The 18,377-nt window shown below is 41.8% G+C and overlaps 1 protein-coding gene across 1 annotated transcript in view; it reads left to right on the top strand.

Annotated features, from left to right (window-relative positions):
- The window catches only part of LOC140725227 (1-phosphatidylinositol 4,5-bisphosphate phosphodiesterase beta-2-like), a 158,431-nt gene that overhangs the window by 95,015 nt on the left and 45,039 nt on the right, over positions 1-18,377 (top strand). Inside the window, exons 19-24 of the mRNA XM_073040394.1 lie at positions 1,219-1,373; positions 3,744-3,911; positions 11,219-11,318; positions 12,217-12,321; positions 15,521-15,609; positions 16,729-16,798. Coding sequence (XP_072896495.1) covers positions 1,219-1,373; positions 3,744-3,911; positions 11,219-11,318; positions 12,217-12,321; positions 15,521-15,609; positions 16,729-16,798 — 687 coding nt within the window. The remainder of the gene's footprint in view (positions 1-1,218; positions 1,374-3,743; positions 3,912-11,218; positions 11,319-12,216; positions 12,322-15,520; positions 15,610-16,728; positions 16,799-18,377) is intronic.

Below are 18,377 nucleotides of genomic sequence, written 5' to 3'. Positions count from 1 at the left end.
GTAAAACTCATCATTTTTTATTTAATAAAATCTGACATTGAACCATAAATTAGAGCATACAGTATAGCAAAAAGTTTGTCTAGATTGGTATGTTTTGTAAAGTTTCTTAGAGGAGGAGGGAATGGTGACGAGGTTTAGGAAAGGAAGTATGGAGACTGATGAAAGTACAGACAAAAGGTAATGGAGATTGGAATTGAGAGGCCTATAGGGCGGTAAGATTAGTAATCAAATTTAAACTATGAATGAAGGAGCAAATTAATCAGATCAATGAAGATAATGATCAACTGGAGAAGCAATGAGATTAATCTAGGATAATGATCACAAGAGGCCACCAGAGGTAGTAAAAGGCATAACAGTAAATTTGAAAACTTTTGGAGAGGAGTAGGCAATGGATTAAATAGAGTCAGCAATATAGAACACAGAAATTACAGCACAGCAAAGGCCTTTTGACCCATGATATTGTGTTGACCTTTTAACCTACTCTAAGATCATTTTATCCCTTCCCTCCTATATAGCCCTTCACTTTTCTATTATCCTGTACCCACCTACGAGTTTCTTAAAGGTCCCTAACGTATCTTCCTCTACCACCACTCTGGCAGTGTGCTGCATGTACCCACAACTCTGTGTAAAAGAAAACTTACCTCTGACATTCCCGCACCCCCTCCCATACTTTCCTCTTTAAATTATGTCCACTCATATTAGCCATACGTTTGAAGAAGGGCTCCCGTTTGCATTGAGTATTTTGAAGATAGTTATTATTTTTAAAGTGACACAAAATACTGGAGGAACTCAGCAGGTCAGTCTGCATCTGTGGAGGGGAATGGAGAGATGACATTTTGGATCAAGACCCTTCATCAGGATACTGTGTTGCTCCAGATTTCCAGTTTTTCTCAGGTCAGCATTTCACGGAAGAGCTGGGACATGAATCCCAACCCTGACTCTGTACCTGATGACTTTAATGCTGTCTCAGTATCTTTTGATTGTGATCTGTAGATCTCAGGAGCTGATTGAGTATCCTGATTGTGATTTTGGGCCTTTGTTACTCACCTTATGATGCTGAACCTGCACCCTAAACCGTGATCTCTGACGCAGAATCCTGGGGACTAGTTATCGACCCTATAGCTCTAAAACTAACTGTGTTCTTCAGGTTGACTAACTAACCCCAGGGACTATTTTCTGATTATGATCTGATAATTTTATCACCTTTCTTTCCTTTAGATATCCCCATGCAGCTGAACAATTCATGCTTTGAGTTCAACGGGCGGTGTGGCTATATTCTGAAGCATAAGCTGCTGCGTTGTCCGGATAAGAAGTTTGACCCTTTCACTGCTGAACAGATAGATGTTGTTGCACCAAGCTCATTGTCCGTTTTGGTAAAGTTTGAATTTTGTTCAACTTCAAGAGTTAATATATTCATCATCATTCCACAAGTAGCCAAGGATCCCTTCTGCAAGCACAATTTATTTTAAATACTTTCCTTGTTGTTGTCGGGGTATGGGTTAAGACATTGAGCACGGAGGTGAAGAGAAACCTCCCTGAAGAAGAGAGGCTAGGGTCTCAACCCAAATCATCAACTATCCCTTTGCCATCACTGATGACTTGCTGTGCTCCTCTGGCAACTTGGCTTTTACCAGAGGATAAACCTTTTCCTCAGGGATTGCCTTACCAAAGAAGTCTGTAGTGGCCATGAGGCTGAACACATTTAAGAATGAGAGAGATTTTTAGGCACAAAAGGCACAAAGGAGAACGGGTAGAGAATGGCAAAATGGTATTGGGATAGAATTGCAGAGTAGATTCAGTGGGCTAATGGCTTACTGCTGTTTTAATGTATCTAGTAATATCATAATTTGGATAATCAGGTCAACCAATGCTTGGCTGATTAATGAATGTGGAGTCTCTTTCTTTATGGGGCAATTGTTTGTGATTGTGTTCTTCAGATGCAAGGGCTTCAGTTTGTCAATCCTGTCCAGTTGTCTGCAAACTATATCCCTATCCCACTGTTTATGTTTGTTCTATCTGGTACTTTGCCCTGAATACACTGAACTTGGTCTTGTCTATTAATATATGATGCTCCTAAGCCTCTAACAAAGGTGATGCCAGGGCAACTAAAAGACAGGTGTTCACAAATGTCTTAAAGATCAAAAAAGTAGTAGAGAAGCAGATTTTATTTTGGATGGGGAAGGGGTGTTGCTGGATGGGTTGTGGATACTGGAGTTCAGGGGGAAAATGGAACTGGTGGAACATAGGCATCTTGAAGAAAGTAAAACAAAACATGATCCTGGAAACCTGAAATAGGAACAGGAAATGCGGTATTCTTGAAGGCTTATCAGGACAACGATAACAGAATTGAGAGGCAAGACCCTGAAATGTTTTAGAGACAGGTGTTATCTTTGTCTCCTGCTGTGGATGCAGAGAATTGTGTCCAGCTTCTCATCATGTGCAGATTATTAAATTCTGTTTAATAACAATTAGAACATCAATGGTACTGAAATTATGATGCTCCATTTAGATTTGTAGATGTAAATAAGCAAAGAAGTATTCAAGCTGCAAAGCAAGTTAATACCCAAGAGCTTGAAGAAAGAATTAGGCTGAATGGGTCTTTCCTGCTGGCACAGACACGATAAATTTGCACATTTTGTGGATTTTGATGGTTCCACGTGCCTCCCAATGTTGAATAATTGGGAGGGTGTGCATGCTTTGAATATAGGTATGATGCTAAGAACATGAGGTGAACTAAGTAGACATTGGATATTTTCCCTAATTGATAGAGTTATTGATGGGTAAGTGATGAAGATATCAACATTGAAGTTAATAATGCAGCTGCTGGATACATACAGTACATTATCTCTGAGCACAGGGAGGCTGCAGAAGGACAGGCAGATTAGGAAAGTGGGCAAGCAAGTGGCAAATGGAATACAGTGTTGGGAAATGTATGGTCATGCACTTTGGGAATAAAAGCATAGGCAATTTTCTAAATAGGGAGAAAACTAAACAAAATCCAAGGAGCAAAGGGACCTGCAGGATTCCCTGAAGGTTAATTTGTAGGTTGAGCCTGTGGTGAGGAAGGCAAATGCAAGGTTAGCATTCATTTTGAGAGGACTAGAATAGAAAAGATTGATGGCTCTGGGCCTTTACCGGTTGGAATTAGAAGAATGAGGGAGATCTCGTTGAAACTTATCCAATGTTGAAAGACCTAGATAGAATGGATATGAAGAGTCTAGGACCAGAGGTTACAGCCTCAGAAGAGAGGGATGTTGTTTTAGAAAGAAGGTGAGGAAGAATTTCTTTTGCCGGAGACTGGTGACTCTATGGAATTCAATGCCACAGGTGGCTGTGGAGGCCAGGTGAATTAATAAGTTCTTGATAAGAAGGGTTTCAAAGGTTACAGGGAGAAGGCAGAAGCATGGGGTTGAGAGGGAAATGAATCAGCCAAGCTGAAATGGTGGACCAAATGGCCTAATTCAGTTCCTGTGTGTTTTGGTCTTAATGTCTTTCCGGTACTGCGAGCTTCATCCCAGGCATTGGCCTGCCTGGCTATTGTACCTCATGACTGCGTAAGAAGTTGAATGACCACCAGAGGACCATGCAGCATTAAAATAAATCCTCTGAGCTCCCAGTCCTCTTTCATCGTTAGGCTACACTGAATGACAGCTACCACTCACAGTGTACCTTGACTTTAAGGTAGTTTTGAATAGAACAGATCATGCATTGTGATCTTTAACTTTTGGTATTTCCTATTACAGATTATATCTGGGCAGTTTCTGTCAGATCGGAACTCAAGATTCTGTGTGGAAGTGGAATTGCTTGGACTCCCCAATGATCCTAAGCAGAAGTTTAGAACAAAATTGTCCCTTGAGCAAAATTCCATCAACCCTCAGTGGAGGGACAAGGAACCCTTCCTTTTTGAAAAGGTACTGTGTTGAAGATGGTGTTACTACAACACAAACACATTGTCCCCTCCTGCAGATACAGCCTAGTCCTATTAATGATTAATTCTCCAGCTTCACTTACACATGAGCCAGACATATGGGACCCCAGCCTCCAAAAAGTAGAAGCTCATTGTACTTAGCCTTCATCCCAGCCAGGATCATTAAGCCTGGATGTCCACGTGAACCCATTAGGAGATTTCGGATCCAACTGCCATGTAAGCTGGGCTCACTAGATGTATGAGACTAACTTCACCCCATTCCCATACTAACAGACTTATCAGACACCAGTCCCCACATTAACCAGACATAAGACAAAAATCTCTTGAGCTGTTTTTGAGAGGGTGTTGCCTCTGAGACAACCATTAAAGCCTTGCTCTCTTTCCCAGGTGAGCCAGCTCATTAGACAAGAGAATGGTTGTCCAAATTACCTTGATTGGACCCCAGTCCTCTTGCTAGAACATGAGTGGGGTGAACCCCTACTCCTCCTCCTGAGCTTGCCCTGCCAGTTGACAAGATTATAGCTAATCCACACTTAGCCTGAACACTACTTTCTACTCTCTCCCATACCTCGATTCCCTTGAGATTCAATGCTTTTTGATCTAATCAATGACTCTGCCAACAACTCCCTGAAGTGTTATGATCCTCGAAGAAGAATTTTTCTTTATCTTCATCTTAAATGGGCAATACTTCCCTATAAAATTAAGTCTCCTTGCTCTAGATACACCTGCAAGAGAAAACATACCCTCAGCACCAGCCTTGTCAATGCCCCTTAAAACTTTGTTTCAATAAAGTCATCTTACATTCTTCTAAACTCCAATGATATAAGCCCAGTCTGCTCAACCTTTCTGCATGTGGTACCACGTTGCATTAAATCTCCCTTATGTACAGTATACACTCCTTGCAATAAGAGTCAATATTTTATTTTCCTTCCTAACTGCCTGGTGTAACCTACATTTTAATTTTGTGCTTCATGCAATTATTGTTCTAATTGTGTTTTATTGTAAACATTGCATATAATTTATATTTTTCTTGTGAATACTGCATACTGCATGTATGTTTTTCATTGCACCTGTCTATGTACTTAAGCATATGAAAATAAGCTCAACTTTTATTAGAACACTCTGATCCCCTCACACCACAATGTTTGTACTCACACCCCAGTGAAATTGTTCTTTTCATTCTTAATTTCAAAATCCTAATCTCACATCATAATCTACCTGCCAACTTCTTTCCTACTCCTTTAATCTATGCAATCCCTCTGGAGGTTCTTTGTGCCCTTTTTGCAATTTGATTTTGTGTCCTTAGCAAACCTGCCGACTCTTTACCCTTCATCTAGGTCACTACTAGAGATTAGAAATAGTTGAGGCCTGAGCAGTGATCCCTGTGGCACCACGGTATTTGCTCATCTAATTCTGTTTTCTGTTCATGAACCGCATCATTAACTGCATCATCTCAAAAACAAAAAGATCCCCAGTCCTTCCAAATTTACCTTGTGCAGTGACCTTTGATGTGGTGCCTTGTGGAACGGCCACTGGGAATCCAAATATAATGGTTCTCATTTTATCCACCCTTAAGGAACGCTTTGACCACCTTGCACAAAAATGAATCTATTTGTTTTCTTGTAAAAGTTGAATATAATTTATGATTACTTTATTTTTTTTCTTGATGCGATATGATTGCGATGTTGTTGCAAGTAAGCTTTTCATTGCACTGATGCACACACCTACTTGGGCATATGCCAGTAAACTTGACTTTCAAATAACCAATCAGAATCAGGTTTATTATCACCGGCATGTGATGTGAAATTTGTTAACTTAACAGCAGCAGTTCAATGTAATACATAGTACAGAAAGAAAATAAAAACAGTCCTGTGAGGTAGCCCCCATCCCCATCTCATATGCAGCCTGTCAGAATGTTCCCATGGTACATCTATTAAGTTATTGAGTGTTTTAGGTGATGAACCAAATCTCTTCAAACTCTTAATGAAATATAGCCACTTTATAGACAATAGACAATAGGTGCAGAAGTAGACCATTCGGCCCTTCGAGCCTGGACCGCCATTTTGAGATCATGGCTGATCAATTCCTATCAATACCCGGTTCCTGCCTTGTCCCCATATCCCTTGATTCCCCTATCCATAAGATACCTATCTAGCTCCTTCTTGAAAGCATCCAGAGAATTGGCCTCCACTACCTTCTGAGGCAGTGCATTCCAGACCCCCACAACTCTCTGGGAGAAGAAGTTTTTCCTTAACTCTGTCCTAAATGACCTACGCCTTATTTTCAAACCATGCCCTCTGGTACTGGACTCTCCCAGCATCTGGAACATATTTCCTGCCTCTATCTTGTCCAATCCCTTAATAATCTTATATGTTTCAATCAGATCCCCTCTCAATCTCCTTAATTCCAGTGTGTACAAGCCCAGTGTCTCTAACCTCTCTGCGTAAGACAGTCCAGACATCCCAGGAATTAACCTCGTGAATCTACGCTGCACTTCCTCTACAGCCAGGATGTCCTTCCTTAACCCTGGAGACCAAAACCGTACACAATACTCCAGCTGTGGTCTCACCAGGGCTCTGTACAAATGCAAGAGGATTTCCTTGCTCTTGTACTCAATTCCCTTTGTAATAAAGGCCAACATTCCATTAGCCTTCTTCACTGCCTGCTGCACTTGCTCATTCACCTTCAGTGACTGATGAACAAGGACTCCGAGATCTCTTTGTATTACTCCCTTACCCAACTCTATACCGTTCAGATAATAATCTGCCTTCTTGTTCTTACTCCCAAAGTGGATAACCTCACACTTATTCACATTAAATGCCATCTGCCAAGTATCTGCCCACTCACCCAGCCTATCCAAGTCATCCTGAATTCTCCTAACATCCTCATCACATGTCACACTGCCACCCAGCTTAGTATCATCAGCAAATTTGCTGATGTTATTTTCTATGCCTTCATCCAAATCATTAACGTCAATGGTAAACAGCTGTGGTCCCAATACCGAGCCCTGTGGCACCCCACTAGTCACCACCTGCCATTCCGAGAAACACCCATTCACCACTACCCTTTGCTTTCTATCTGCCAACCAGTTTTCTATCCATGTCAATGCCTTCCCCCCGATGCCCTGAGCTTTGATTTTACCCACCAATCTTCTATGTGGGACCTTATCAAATGCCTTCTGAAAATCGAGGTACACTACATCCACTGGATCTCCCCCGTCTAACTTCCTGGTTACATCCTCGAAAAACTCCAACAGATTAGTCAAGCATGATTTACCCTTGGTAAATCCATGCTGGCTCGGCCCAATCCTATCACTGCTATCTAGATATGCCACTATTTCATCCTTAATAATGGACTCTAGCATCTTTCCCACCACCGATGTCAGGCTGACAGGTCGATAGTTCTCTGTTTTCTCCCTCCCTCCTTTCTTAAAAAGTGGGATAACATTAGCCATTCTCCAATCCTCAGGAACTGATCCTGAATCTAAGGAACATTGGAAAATGATTACCAATGCATCCGCAATTTCCAGGGCCACCTCCTTTAGTACCCTAGGGTGCAGACCATCTGGACCTGGGGATTTGTCAGCCTTCAGTCCCATCAGTCTTCTCATCACCGTTTCCTTCCGAATGTCAATCTGTTTCATTTCCTCTGTTACCCTATGTCCTTGGCCCATCCATACATCTGGGAGATTGCTTTTGTCTTCCTTAGTGAAAACAGATCTAAAGTACTCATTAAATTCTTCTGCCATTTCTCTGTTTCCCATAACAATTTCACCCAATTCATTCTTCAAGGGCCCAACATTGTTCTTAACTATCTTCTTTCTCTTCACATACCTAAAAAAGCTTTTGCTATCTTCCTTTATATTCCTGGCTAGCTTGCGTTCATACCTCATTTTTTCTCCCCGTATTGTCTTTTTAGTTAAGTTCTGTTGTTCCTTAAAAACTTCCCAATCATCTGTCCTCCCACTCACCTTAGCTCTGTCATATTTCCTTTTTTTTTAATGCTATGCAGTCTCTGACTTCCTTTGTCAACCACTGAGGCCCCTTTCCCTCCTTTGAATCCTTCCTTCTCTGGGGAATGAACTAATTTTGCACCTTGTGCATTATTCCCAAGAATACCTGCCATTGCTGTTCCATTGTCTTTTCTGCTAGGCTATCCGTCCAGTCAACTTTGGCCAGCTCCTCCCTCATGGCTCCATAGTTTCCCCTGTTCATCTGCAACTCTGACACCTCTGAGCTGCCCTTATCCTTCTCAAATTGCAGATAAAAGCTTATCACATTGTGATCACTACCTCCTAATGGCTCCTCTACTGCGAGATCGCTTATCAAATCCTGTTCATTACATAACACTAAATCCAGAATAGTCTTGTCCCTGGTCGGCTCTCGTACAAGTTGTTCCAAGAATGCATCCCGTAGGCACTCTACAAACTCCCTATCCTGTGGTCCAACACCAACCTGATTCTCCCAGTTCACCTGCATGTTGAAATCCCCCATAACTACTGCGACATTACCTTTGCCACATGCCAATGTTAACTCCCTATTCAACTGGCACCCGATATCCATGCTACTGTTTGGTGGCCTGTAGACAACACCCATTTGGGTCCTTTTACCCTTACTGTTCCTCAGTTCTATCCACACAGACTCTACTTCTCCTGACCCTATGTCCCCCCTTGCAAAGGACTGAATCTCATTCCTCACCAACAGGGCCACCCCACCCCCTCTGCCCACATTTCTGTCCTTAGATAGCACGTATACCCTTGTACATTCATTTCCCAGGTCTGATCTCCCTGCAGCCATGTCTGTTATCCCAACAACATCATAGTTACCCATTCGCACCTGGGCTTCAAGCTCATCCACCTTATTCCTGACACTTCGTGCATTCAGATATAGAATTTTTAACCCTCTCTCTGTTTGAATCGCTGCCTATTGTGCTTAACCCAGCTCCCCGAACTCCCATCGGGATATACGCCCCTAGAATTTTGTTGTCCTTCCTACATTTACTTATTCTTTCAACACATTTAACTCCATGTTCCGTCAGACCATCCCTCTGTACACGAGTCCTCCTTATCACTTGTTCCGCCCCACCTTCCTCTACTACACACTTAATATTCCGGAACCGTGTAGTCCCCACCTGTCCTTTATTCTTCCTCTCGCTATCCTCTCTCACATTCTGGATCCCTGCCCCCTGCAAATTTAGTTTAAACCCCCCCAAGAAGCTCTAGCAAACTTCTTTCATAATGCTGTATCAACTCTTGAACATTTTATAATTTTCCAAATGCCCTGCTATCTCTTTAGTAATGGATTCCAGCATTCTCCCAGCTCAGTGTTTCAGTGCCATTGTGAACATGGCTCATCAGACACCCTCCCTAAGATCACCTTGCTCACTGGAGCCAGGGCCTCATTTGTCCTGGGACCCATGTAAACATGTTCATAGGACCATAAGCCTAGGCCTCAAGGGAGTCAGATTCACTAATTGTATACATTCCTCTGATATTAGATGTACCTATTGACCTGATGAATTTCAATGCAGATATGAGTAGATATAGTAGACCCAAGACCCCACGTGATCTGCGATTAATAGATGTCAGTCACCTTGCTCTGCAGAATCATTAGATCCTCACTTTTATTGGTATTTGAGCCCATTCATTAGACCCCAGTGCCAGTATTAGGTTCACAAGATGACAGGACCTTTGTGACCTAGGTTCATGTACTGTACATGTTGAGATCCTTGATTGAACCCCAGCCACTATGTCAGCCAGTTTCTAAGTAGACACTATTCCCTGTGTACACTGTGCTGATTGCATTCCAGGTCATACTCATCATGTGAGACAGGCTGTCAGGATAGAGACTCGTCAGATCCCAGTATTTCAGACAACAGTCCCAGTGCCCCTGAACTAGCTTATTGGACTCTAGGCCCATTTGACCTCAGCCTTCCTGTTAGTTGGTATTTTACCAGCCCATTCTTTTTGTTCATGAATTCACTACGCTAGAGAAAGCAGACTGGTGCAGCTAGTAAAGATGCTGTCTCAAAGCCCCAAAGACTCAGTTTAATCCCAACTGCCTGTCCACATTCGTTGAGAGCTTTGGTTTTCTCCAGCATTGCAAAGGTCTATGGGTCAGTGGGTTAATTGCCCCCTGTATCTGTAGGTGGCTGGTAGGATCTGTGGGAGTTGATGGAAGTACAGGAGAATTACTGTAAGTGGGTGGTTAATGTTTGGCATGAAGTCAGTGGGCTTTGGTTCGGAGAACCATTTTGCATAAATGGAAGGATTCTAATCCACCTGCTGCTCTTACCTCCATTACGTCCTGTTAAGTTTAGAGAAAATAAGAAGTCAGACATTTGATACATCCTTTAAATTTGAGGAAATTTGACGACCTTTTATTCAATATTTTCATGTGCTTTGACTTATGGCCCTTCCAGTTACCTTCTCGAAATGCTGGATTTGATCAGAAAGTTTTTATTTTTTCTGGCTTTCACTCTCAGTTTGAGCTGCCCAGTTCCTTTTCACTCTCTCTCTCTCTCACTCTCTCTCTCTCTTTTTTGTTTTTGTTTTTTTTCCTGTTTTGAGGGATTTTTGTTGTGTATATTATGATAAAAGTTTCTTTATCTTTTTTCTTCTTTTTATGGATAAGAGGAGAATCAATAATCTTTTTCTTTATTATATACTATTAGATTAATACTATGTATGATCTTGGTAATGTTTATTTTACCTTTTATATGAATTGTTACTGATATAGATATTTGAGATAATTCTCCTCTTGTTTATATATATATGTACTCTTTTATTTAATTAATAAAAAGGTTGATAAAGAAAGAAGTCGGTGGGCTATAGGGCATTCTTCTGTGCTGTAGAATTCCATGAAGTTCTTAGTTCTTCCTGAGCTTTTTAGCTCCGAGTCTTTGGGTGTGATCCCAGAACCCCATCTCAGTGTGAGCTGGGCTAACTGGATCTCCATCTCATTTATTGTAAAGAAACTGGGAACTTGGGACTTGGGACATTGTGAGATCCCTATTCGAGATGGAGGGCCAGCTTGCTCAAATCTCCCCATCAGGAAGACCTCAGTCTGGACTGGCATGGTGAAAGCAGTGGCTAAAAGCGGCAGTGAGCTGGTTGAGGCCAATCTGGCTCAAAACTGAGGCCACCCTCTGTAAGTTCAGACCTCTCACTCTGCTGGTTCACTGCCCAACTCCACCAGAACGGCTTCCGATATTAGTCTCTGAGTTGATTCAGCTGCCTGTTTGGTAATTACTCTTTAGCTACTGTCTAATCAGAAACTTCCTGACTTGCAGATCCTTGTGCCAGAATTGGCTTTTGTAAGAATTGCCACATATGAAGAAAGTGGGAAATTCATTGGACAGAGGATTCTACCAGTTACTGCTGTCCAAACAGGTACTTAAAGCATAGATACTTCCCATCATTAGACAGACTAGTCTACTATTTATTATTTACAACCAATCTCCACATTCTCACATGTTGCACCAGCCACAACTACATGCACCCAGATTTATGTAAAGATGTATAGAAGCACAGAGACTGCAGATGATGGAAACTGGAGCCAACAGCCAAAGTATTGAGGAACTCCATGGGTCAGGCAGTACCTAAGGAATGCAATGGACAGTCAATACTTTGTGTTGAGGCCAGTACTCTGGCCCAAAAAGAACGTAGGGGAGATAGTGAATATGAAAAGGTGAAGTGGAAGGGCGGAGCAACCAGGCAGGTGACGGGTGGGTCCCGGAGCGGATGATTTCATTATGAGAGCAGGTTTGACAGAGAAGCTGGGAAAATGAAATGGAATCTGTACAGAAAGCAGAGTGGGATATATCCGTAAGATAGCTGTGGGATTTTGTGACCCAGATCCCACTAACACAGTTGACTCTTAACTGCCTCCCTAGTTCAGGGGCAATTAAGGATGGAAAATAAATTCTGACATTGCCAGTGATGTCCATGTCCAATGTAATACTATATAGAATAAAAATGACTCAGATTCCCAGACACACCTGAACTCCATTTCACGGATATTACCATGCAATTGCATAATGGTTTATGTGAACAATATATAATTCATGACCTGATGGTACACAGCACTTGTGAAGAAATGTTTAAACTCAGTCTTGAAAGGTCACTGACCTAAAATGTTAACTCTTTTTCTTCCCTCACAGAAGTGTTTTCTGATTTTATTTCACATTTCCTTTCCCACGTTATTTATCTTCTCCTAATGCCCTGTCCCTTGGTCATGCTGAACCTTCTGTAGGTAATGTATCTAAAAGAGGTGCCCTTCTCTCCACAGGATATCATCATATTGGCCTGCGGAATGAAACTAACCATCTGCTCAGCATGGCAACGCTATATGCTTATATTGAAGTGAAGGACTACGTGCCTCACACCTGGGCAGGTGAGGTGGATCATCGCATTGCAACCTCACATCTACCATAGTTCCACACCACCTTAATGTTATTGCGATTGGTGTAGAGTAAGCTCCATATTCAGCCACACATGCCCTTAAAATCTACTCTGGTATTAACCTGGCCTGGTCCTCGTATCTCCGTAGCTGAGCTGGAGGCATTGGACTTGAAACCCTTGTCAGATAAATGTACTTGCAGCCCGGGTTGTAGTTCTTCATCCATGGGCTATCAGCAGAAGTGATTGTCTGACTATGGAACTAAGGCAAACATGAAGCCGACTCCCAGTAAAGCATTGTGCAATGTTTGCTTTCACTTCCTCATGGACTCAAACTTGACACCCAAATATCAGCCTTTCAGCCAGGTCAAGCACTTTCACTGCATCCTGCTAACACAATTGTTAGCCATCAACAAGACTTAATCTGATCTGGGTAATGTGAACACTGAGCCAGCTTTGCAAGACACAAATATCTTGGTGGAACATGCACGCAGGTATCAGCAGATGGAGTCAAGCTCAGGCTGGGTACCTGCGCTGGGTGGGTAATGGAATGGATGGAAGTGCTCAGGGAACTGGTTTCACATTCATCGGTTATACAGTCAAGCAGCAACTTCAGCCCACAGGGAATGGCTTCAAATCAGGCTGGGAGGACTGTTCTCAAAATGGATGTCAATTCTGACTCTGTGTTAGTGGCTGGCTGCAATAATCTCCAGATGCCTCTGGGTTGGGTAAGGACTCCTGCACCAGTCTGTGATAGTTTAGTGGAGACTTACTCTGTATTAAACTTGGCTGTACCTGGCTTGGGTGCAACAGTTTTAACTCCATGTCAGACAGCTATAATTGCTCGTTGGGAGTGTTTGAAGAGGTAGAAGGGAAAGTTATCCAATATCTAATATGATAGTCCTGCTATGAAGTGCTTGATGTGCCAGTATAGAGGGAACTTGACAAAGGATGTGAGACACTGCTGTAGGAGTGTTTGATAGGAGAATATAGAGGGGGCCTTAATCCATATATAAATTGTGCTGCATCTCTGCTTATTGAAGTTCTTGATGGCGCATTATGGAGGAAACTTTACTTTGAATCAAACTTTAAGGTGTTTTTAAGAATATGGCAAGAAGGGTTAATAAAGTCCATTTAGATTTTCAAAGCAATTCAATAAGGTGACACTTATAGATTACTGCAATATATGGTGTTGGAAGTGACACTGTATTTTAACATTGGTAAGGGATCATTTAGCAACAGAAAACAGGTAATATAATTAGTATTTTTCAGCTGTGAGTGTTGAGCTTACAAAGGGATCAGTGCAGGGGTCTAGTTGATTTATAAGTCTTATTAATGACAGGTGAGTGGGAAACCTTTATCTGCTCTCATTATAATCCTAGAAAAGAGAGTTGTGAAGAGGACATAAAGATTCCAGATATTCGAGTGGACAAAGGTATCTCAAAGTATATTGTGTGGAAGTATTTTCCTGGAATAATGGATAAGCAAAATGTTGTTTGAATGGATAGATTCTATAGAATTCTGGCATCTCGAGGCACTTGATTATTCTTGCACTTGACACAGAGTTAGTATGCAGGTATGAAAATCAGTAAGGGAGGCCAACGGAATGTTGATTATAGTCCAAAGAAAATGAAATGCAAATGTAAGGAATTCATGCCACAACAGTACTGAGGCCACTTCTGGACAACTGCATGCTGCTTTAATTTCCTTATTTAAAAAGGATTACAGACACCTTGACAACATATCAGAGAGGATTTACTGGGTTGATTGTTGGGATTAAGGGGCTGCTTCATTAGGGAAAGGTTATGTTGGTTGGACCAAATGCATAAGAGTTTAGAAGAATGAGAGGTGATCTTATTAAAACCTAGGTGATAGTCTTGGGATGGGTCTTGGCAGAATAAGAATCCATTGATGAAGTGTCCATTATTAAATAAACTTTGGGGATATGAGGGCAGTGATAAAGCTTTATATTTAAAAGCTAAAACAGATTTAACTATTTACTGTATATATTTATGAATGAAGGATATCTTGTGGAATTGCGCATGTGAGATCCATTGTTTCATGGCAACCTTAGAATCAGAATCAGCATCAAAGTTAGGTTTAATATCACTGGCATACATTGTGAAATTTGTTGTTTCACAGTAGCAGTACATTGCAATACATAAAACACTACAAATGACAAAAAGAAATATATGTATACAAATTCGATTGAATGAGTAGTGCAAAAAGAGAGCGTAAAATATGTTGATGGATTTATTGTCCATTCAGAAATTTGATGGGAAAGGGAAAGAAAATGTTCCTAAAACACTTAGGTGTGTGTCCTCAGGCTCCCGTATCTCCTCCCTAAATGTAGCAATGAGAAGAGGGCGCATCCTGTGTGATGGAAATCCTTAATGATGGACACTGCCTTTTGAAGATGTCCTCGATGCTGGGGAGGCTAGTGCCCATGATGGAGCTGGTCAAGTCTGCAACTTCCTGCAGCTTTTCCCGATCTTCTGCAGTGGCCCCTCCATACCATATGGTGATGCAACCAATTAGAATGCTCTCCACGACAGATCTGTAGAAATTTGCTATCGTCTTTGGTGATATATCAAATTTCAGAGCGATCGACAGGAAAGGCAGTGATGCTTCCCCTTTGTAAAGGAGTCTAAAACTAGGGGCATCCATTTTAAGAAGGAGCTGAGGAATTTTTTCCCTGTGATGGCTGTGACGTTTTGGAATCTCTACCAGAAAGTTGTGTACAGTATGTCCTGTCATTAAATATATTTATTGAAAGTTGAGATAGAGTTTGGGACTACAGATAAATATGTTAAAACAGGAAAACTGGCCAAGATCAGATCAACCATTACCTTACTGAATCTTACCAGGTATTTTTGCTAGGGCAGAGAAAAGGAAGTTTTATTCTGAGTCAGAGCATGTTTTTTTTGTGTTACAGTGCCCAATGGGATGTTATGGAGGGACCTCTATTTTGTGTTTGATGGTCAGCATAAAGGGAACTTCATGCTGTATCCAACAAATGTTTGTGCATGCCCTTGAGACATTTTGGGTCCTTGTTCACTTGAATGGAAATAAGATGGTGAGCAGTAGATTGTTGGGAAGGGCTACTATTTTCTGGAAGAGGCAGAGCTTTTCCCACACTTGTTCTTTCTTGCACAATCATGGATTAGAACTATCACCACCATTTCTCTTGGCAGATTTAACAAAGGCGTTGGCTGACCCAATAAACTTCATCCGCAGGATGAACATCCAGACAGAGCTGGATTCACCAGCGGCTTCTAGAAAGGTAATTGGCAGGAGAGCAGCAACGTACGTAAGATTATGTGTGTTGGCTTTAGAGTTTGGGGGTACATAGGGTTGAGTGTATTGCTTTGGGCAAGATATCTGCAAGTGTGAGAATATTGCTGTGATACTTTTTTTCAATCATTATTGTGACCTACAGGTGATAAAGGATGCCATTACGTCCACTGCATTTTCTAAAGAAAAAGCCTCCTTTAAGTTTCAAAGTTAAAATGTAAAATTTATTATCCGAGTACATACTGTACATGTCACCACATACAGCCCTGAGATTTTTTTCTGCGGGCGTACTTAGTAACTCTATAGAACAGTAACAGTAAACAGGATCCATAAGCTGTAAACATCAGGAACTGTAAATTGTGCAAGTGCAGATAATAAATAAATAGCAATAAATAATGAGCATGAAGTAACAAGAGTCCTTAAATGGGTGCAGTTAACCCCTTTTGTTTAAGAGCCTGATGGTTGAGGGGTAGGAACGGTTCTTGAACTTGATGGTGTGAGTCCTGAGGCTCTTGTACCTTCCACCTGGTGGCAGCAGTGAGAAAAGAGCATGGCCTGGGTGCTGAGGATCTCTGATGATGGATTCTGCTTTTCTACAGCAGTGTTTCATGTAGATGTGCTCAGTGGTTGGGAGGGTTTCACCTGTGATGTACTGGGTCGAATCCATTAGCTTTGGTAGTATTTTCCACTCGCAGGCCTTGGTGTTCCCATAATGCAGCCACTCTCCGCCACACATCTATAGAAGTTTGCTGAGGTTTTTGATGACATGCTGAACCTCCACAGACTCCTGAGGAAGTGGAAGCGCTGGTAACATCACCAGATATGTAATTACCAGACCATTTAATATCTAACGACAGTATATGGACTCTTGTAGTTGTGATTATAACACTTACCTTGATTCTGTGTCATTTGGGAGGCTGACATTGATTGAGGGATATTTTGGTATGGCACTGATGCACCATCAATAACTCTCGGAGACTGAGGGAGGAGCAGTGCCTCCAATCACCTTTATACAGGGGTCTAAAGGAGGAGCGGGGGGGGGGTGTCCAGACAGGTATATGTAGTTCACCACAGGCACTGAAAGATCTCTCTTGTGCATTGCTTGCAGGATGTCACAGAGGAGAAAGCAGAAATGCAGGAGAGTGACAGCGGAGCAACGGACCCCAATGAAGCACTCAGTAAATCATTCCTTTTCAAAGTATTACAATTTGACATAAATGACAAGAGAACATAAAATTCAGTTCACAGGGATGAAAGAATTCAGTCATAGAAATTATGGCACATCTAGTCTGCGCCAAACCATTTACCTTGCCTAGTCCCATCAACCTGCACCAGGACCATTACCCTTCAAACCTCTACCATCCATATACCTACCCAAACTTCCCTTAACCATTGAAATCGAGCTCACATGTACCACTTGTGCTGGCAGCTCATTCCACACGTTCACCACTCTCTGAGTTTCCCCACATGTCCCTGTTAAAAATTTACACATTTATCCTTAACCCATGACCCTTGATTGTAGTCCCACCCAACCTCAGTGGAAAAAGCCTGCTTGCATTTACCCTATCTATACCCCTCATAATGTGTATACCTCTGTCAAATCTCCTCTCAATCTTCTACATTCCAAGGAATAAAGTCTTAACCTACCAACCTTTCCTGATAACTTAGGTCCTCCAGTCCCTGCAGTATCTTTGTAAACTTTCTCTTTCCACTTTCAAACTTGTTTACATCTTTCCTGTAGGTAGGTGACCAAAACTGCACACAGTTATGTACCCTGTAACGGGTTAAAAAGGACCAGCAGAAACGGACACACCTGGCATCTGAGTCTTCCATTATAAACTCTATTTTATTAGTAACTACGTGAATAATGTAATATAAAACAAGATAAGGTAAACAGGTTAGCAATGTATATGCATATATCTAGGTGAGTAAATAAGGTTCCCAAACGTCCCCAGCTCAGGTGATTAGGTGATACAGTCTTACGGTGGTATGGTAAATAATCAGTTCAGTTCTGGAATTTGATTTGAGTAGAGCTGGAAGGAGAGGGATAGAGAGTTGATTTGTTTTCCAATGCCGATGCCGATGCTGATCCTCTACGCCGTTCTCCTTGCTCCCGAAACTTATTTAAAGTCACCACTTGTGACCACAGGAAGTGGAATGCCAGTCTGCTATCAACCCAGACCAGGGTTAAACACACCGATAGCTCCCCACCGGTCACCCCTTTGTCCACACTGTGAGCAAAAGCCCACCCTTGTCGTGGGCACACAAAGCTCACCAGTGTCCTACTTGCTTCTGGCATCGTGTGTCTCCTGTGTGTCTTGTGTGTCTGATTAAAAAGTTGACCGACCTTGTATATATCTCACTAGTGTGGAACACCAGCTGTCCATCATATAGCTCCGCCTTTCAGTTTCCAAGGCAACTCACAGGCTTTCTGTTGCTCTCTCTCTCTCTCTCTCTGAAATAGCACACACGTTGTTCGCTCCCTCTCTCTCTCTCTCTCTTTTTAAAGGAACAGTCCACTTTAGAATAGTCCTTCAGATCTCATCACACCTCTCTCCTTTTAAGAAAAATTTTGATGAAACAGCAAAATTTTTGCCTTAACTTTCGATTATACAACTTAAAGCAATACATGTGTAATTACTCAGGTAACATGGCAAAGCATTACAAACTTAAACTTAGCATCTAGACAAACAATCTGCTATAATGTTGTCAGTACCTTTCACGTGTTTTATTTCCATGTCATACTCTTGCAAGATC

The sequence above is a fragment of the Hemitrygon akajei genome, chromosome 3 (genome assembly GCF_048418815.1).
Source record: "Hemitrygon akajei chromosome 3, sHemAka1.3, whole genome shotgun sequence".
Lineage (NCBI taxonomy): Eukaryota > Metazoa > Chordata > Chondrichthyes > Myliobatiformes > Dasyatidae > Hemitrygon > Hemitrygon akajei.
Note: the sequence above shows the minus strand (reverse complement) of the source record. Positions and strands in the feature narration are given on the sequence as shown.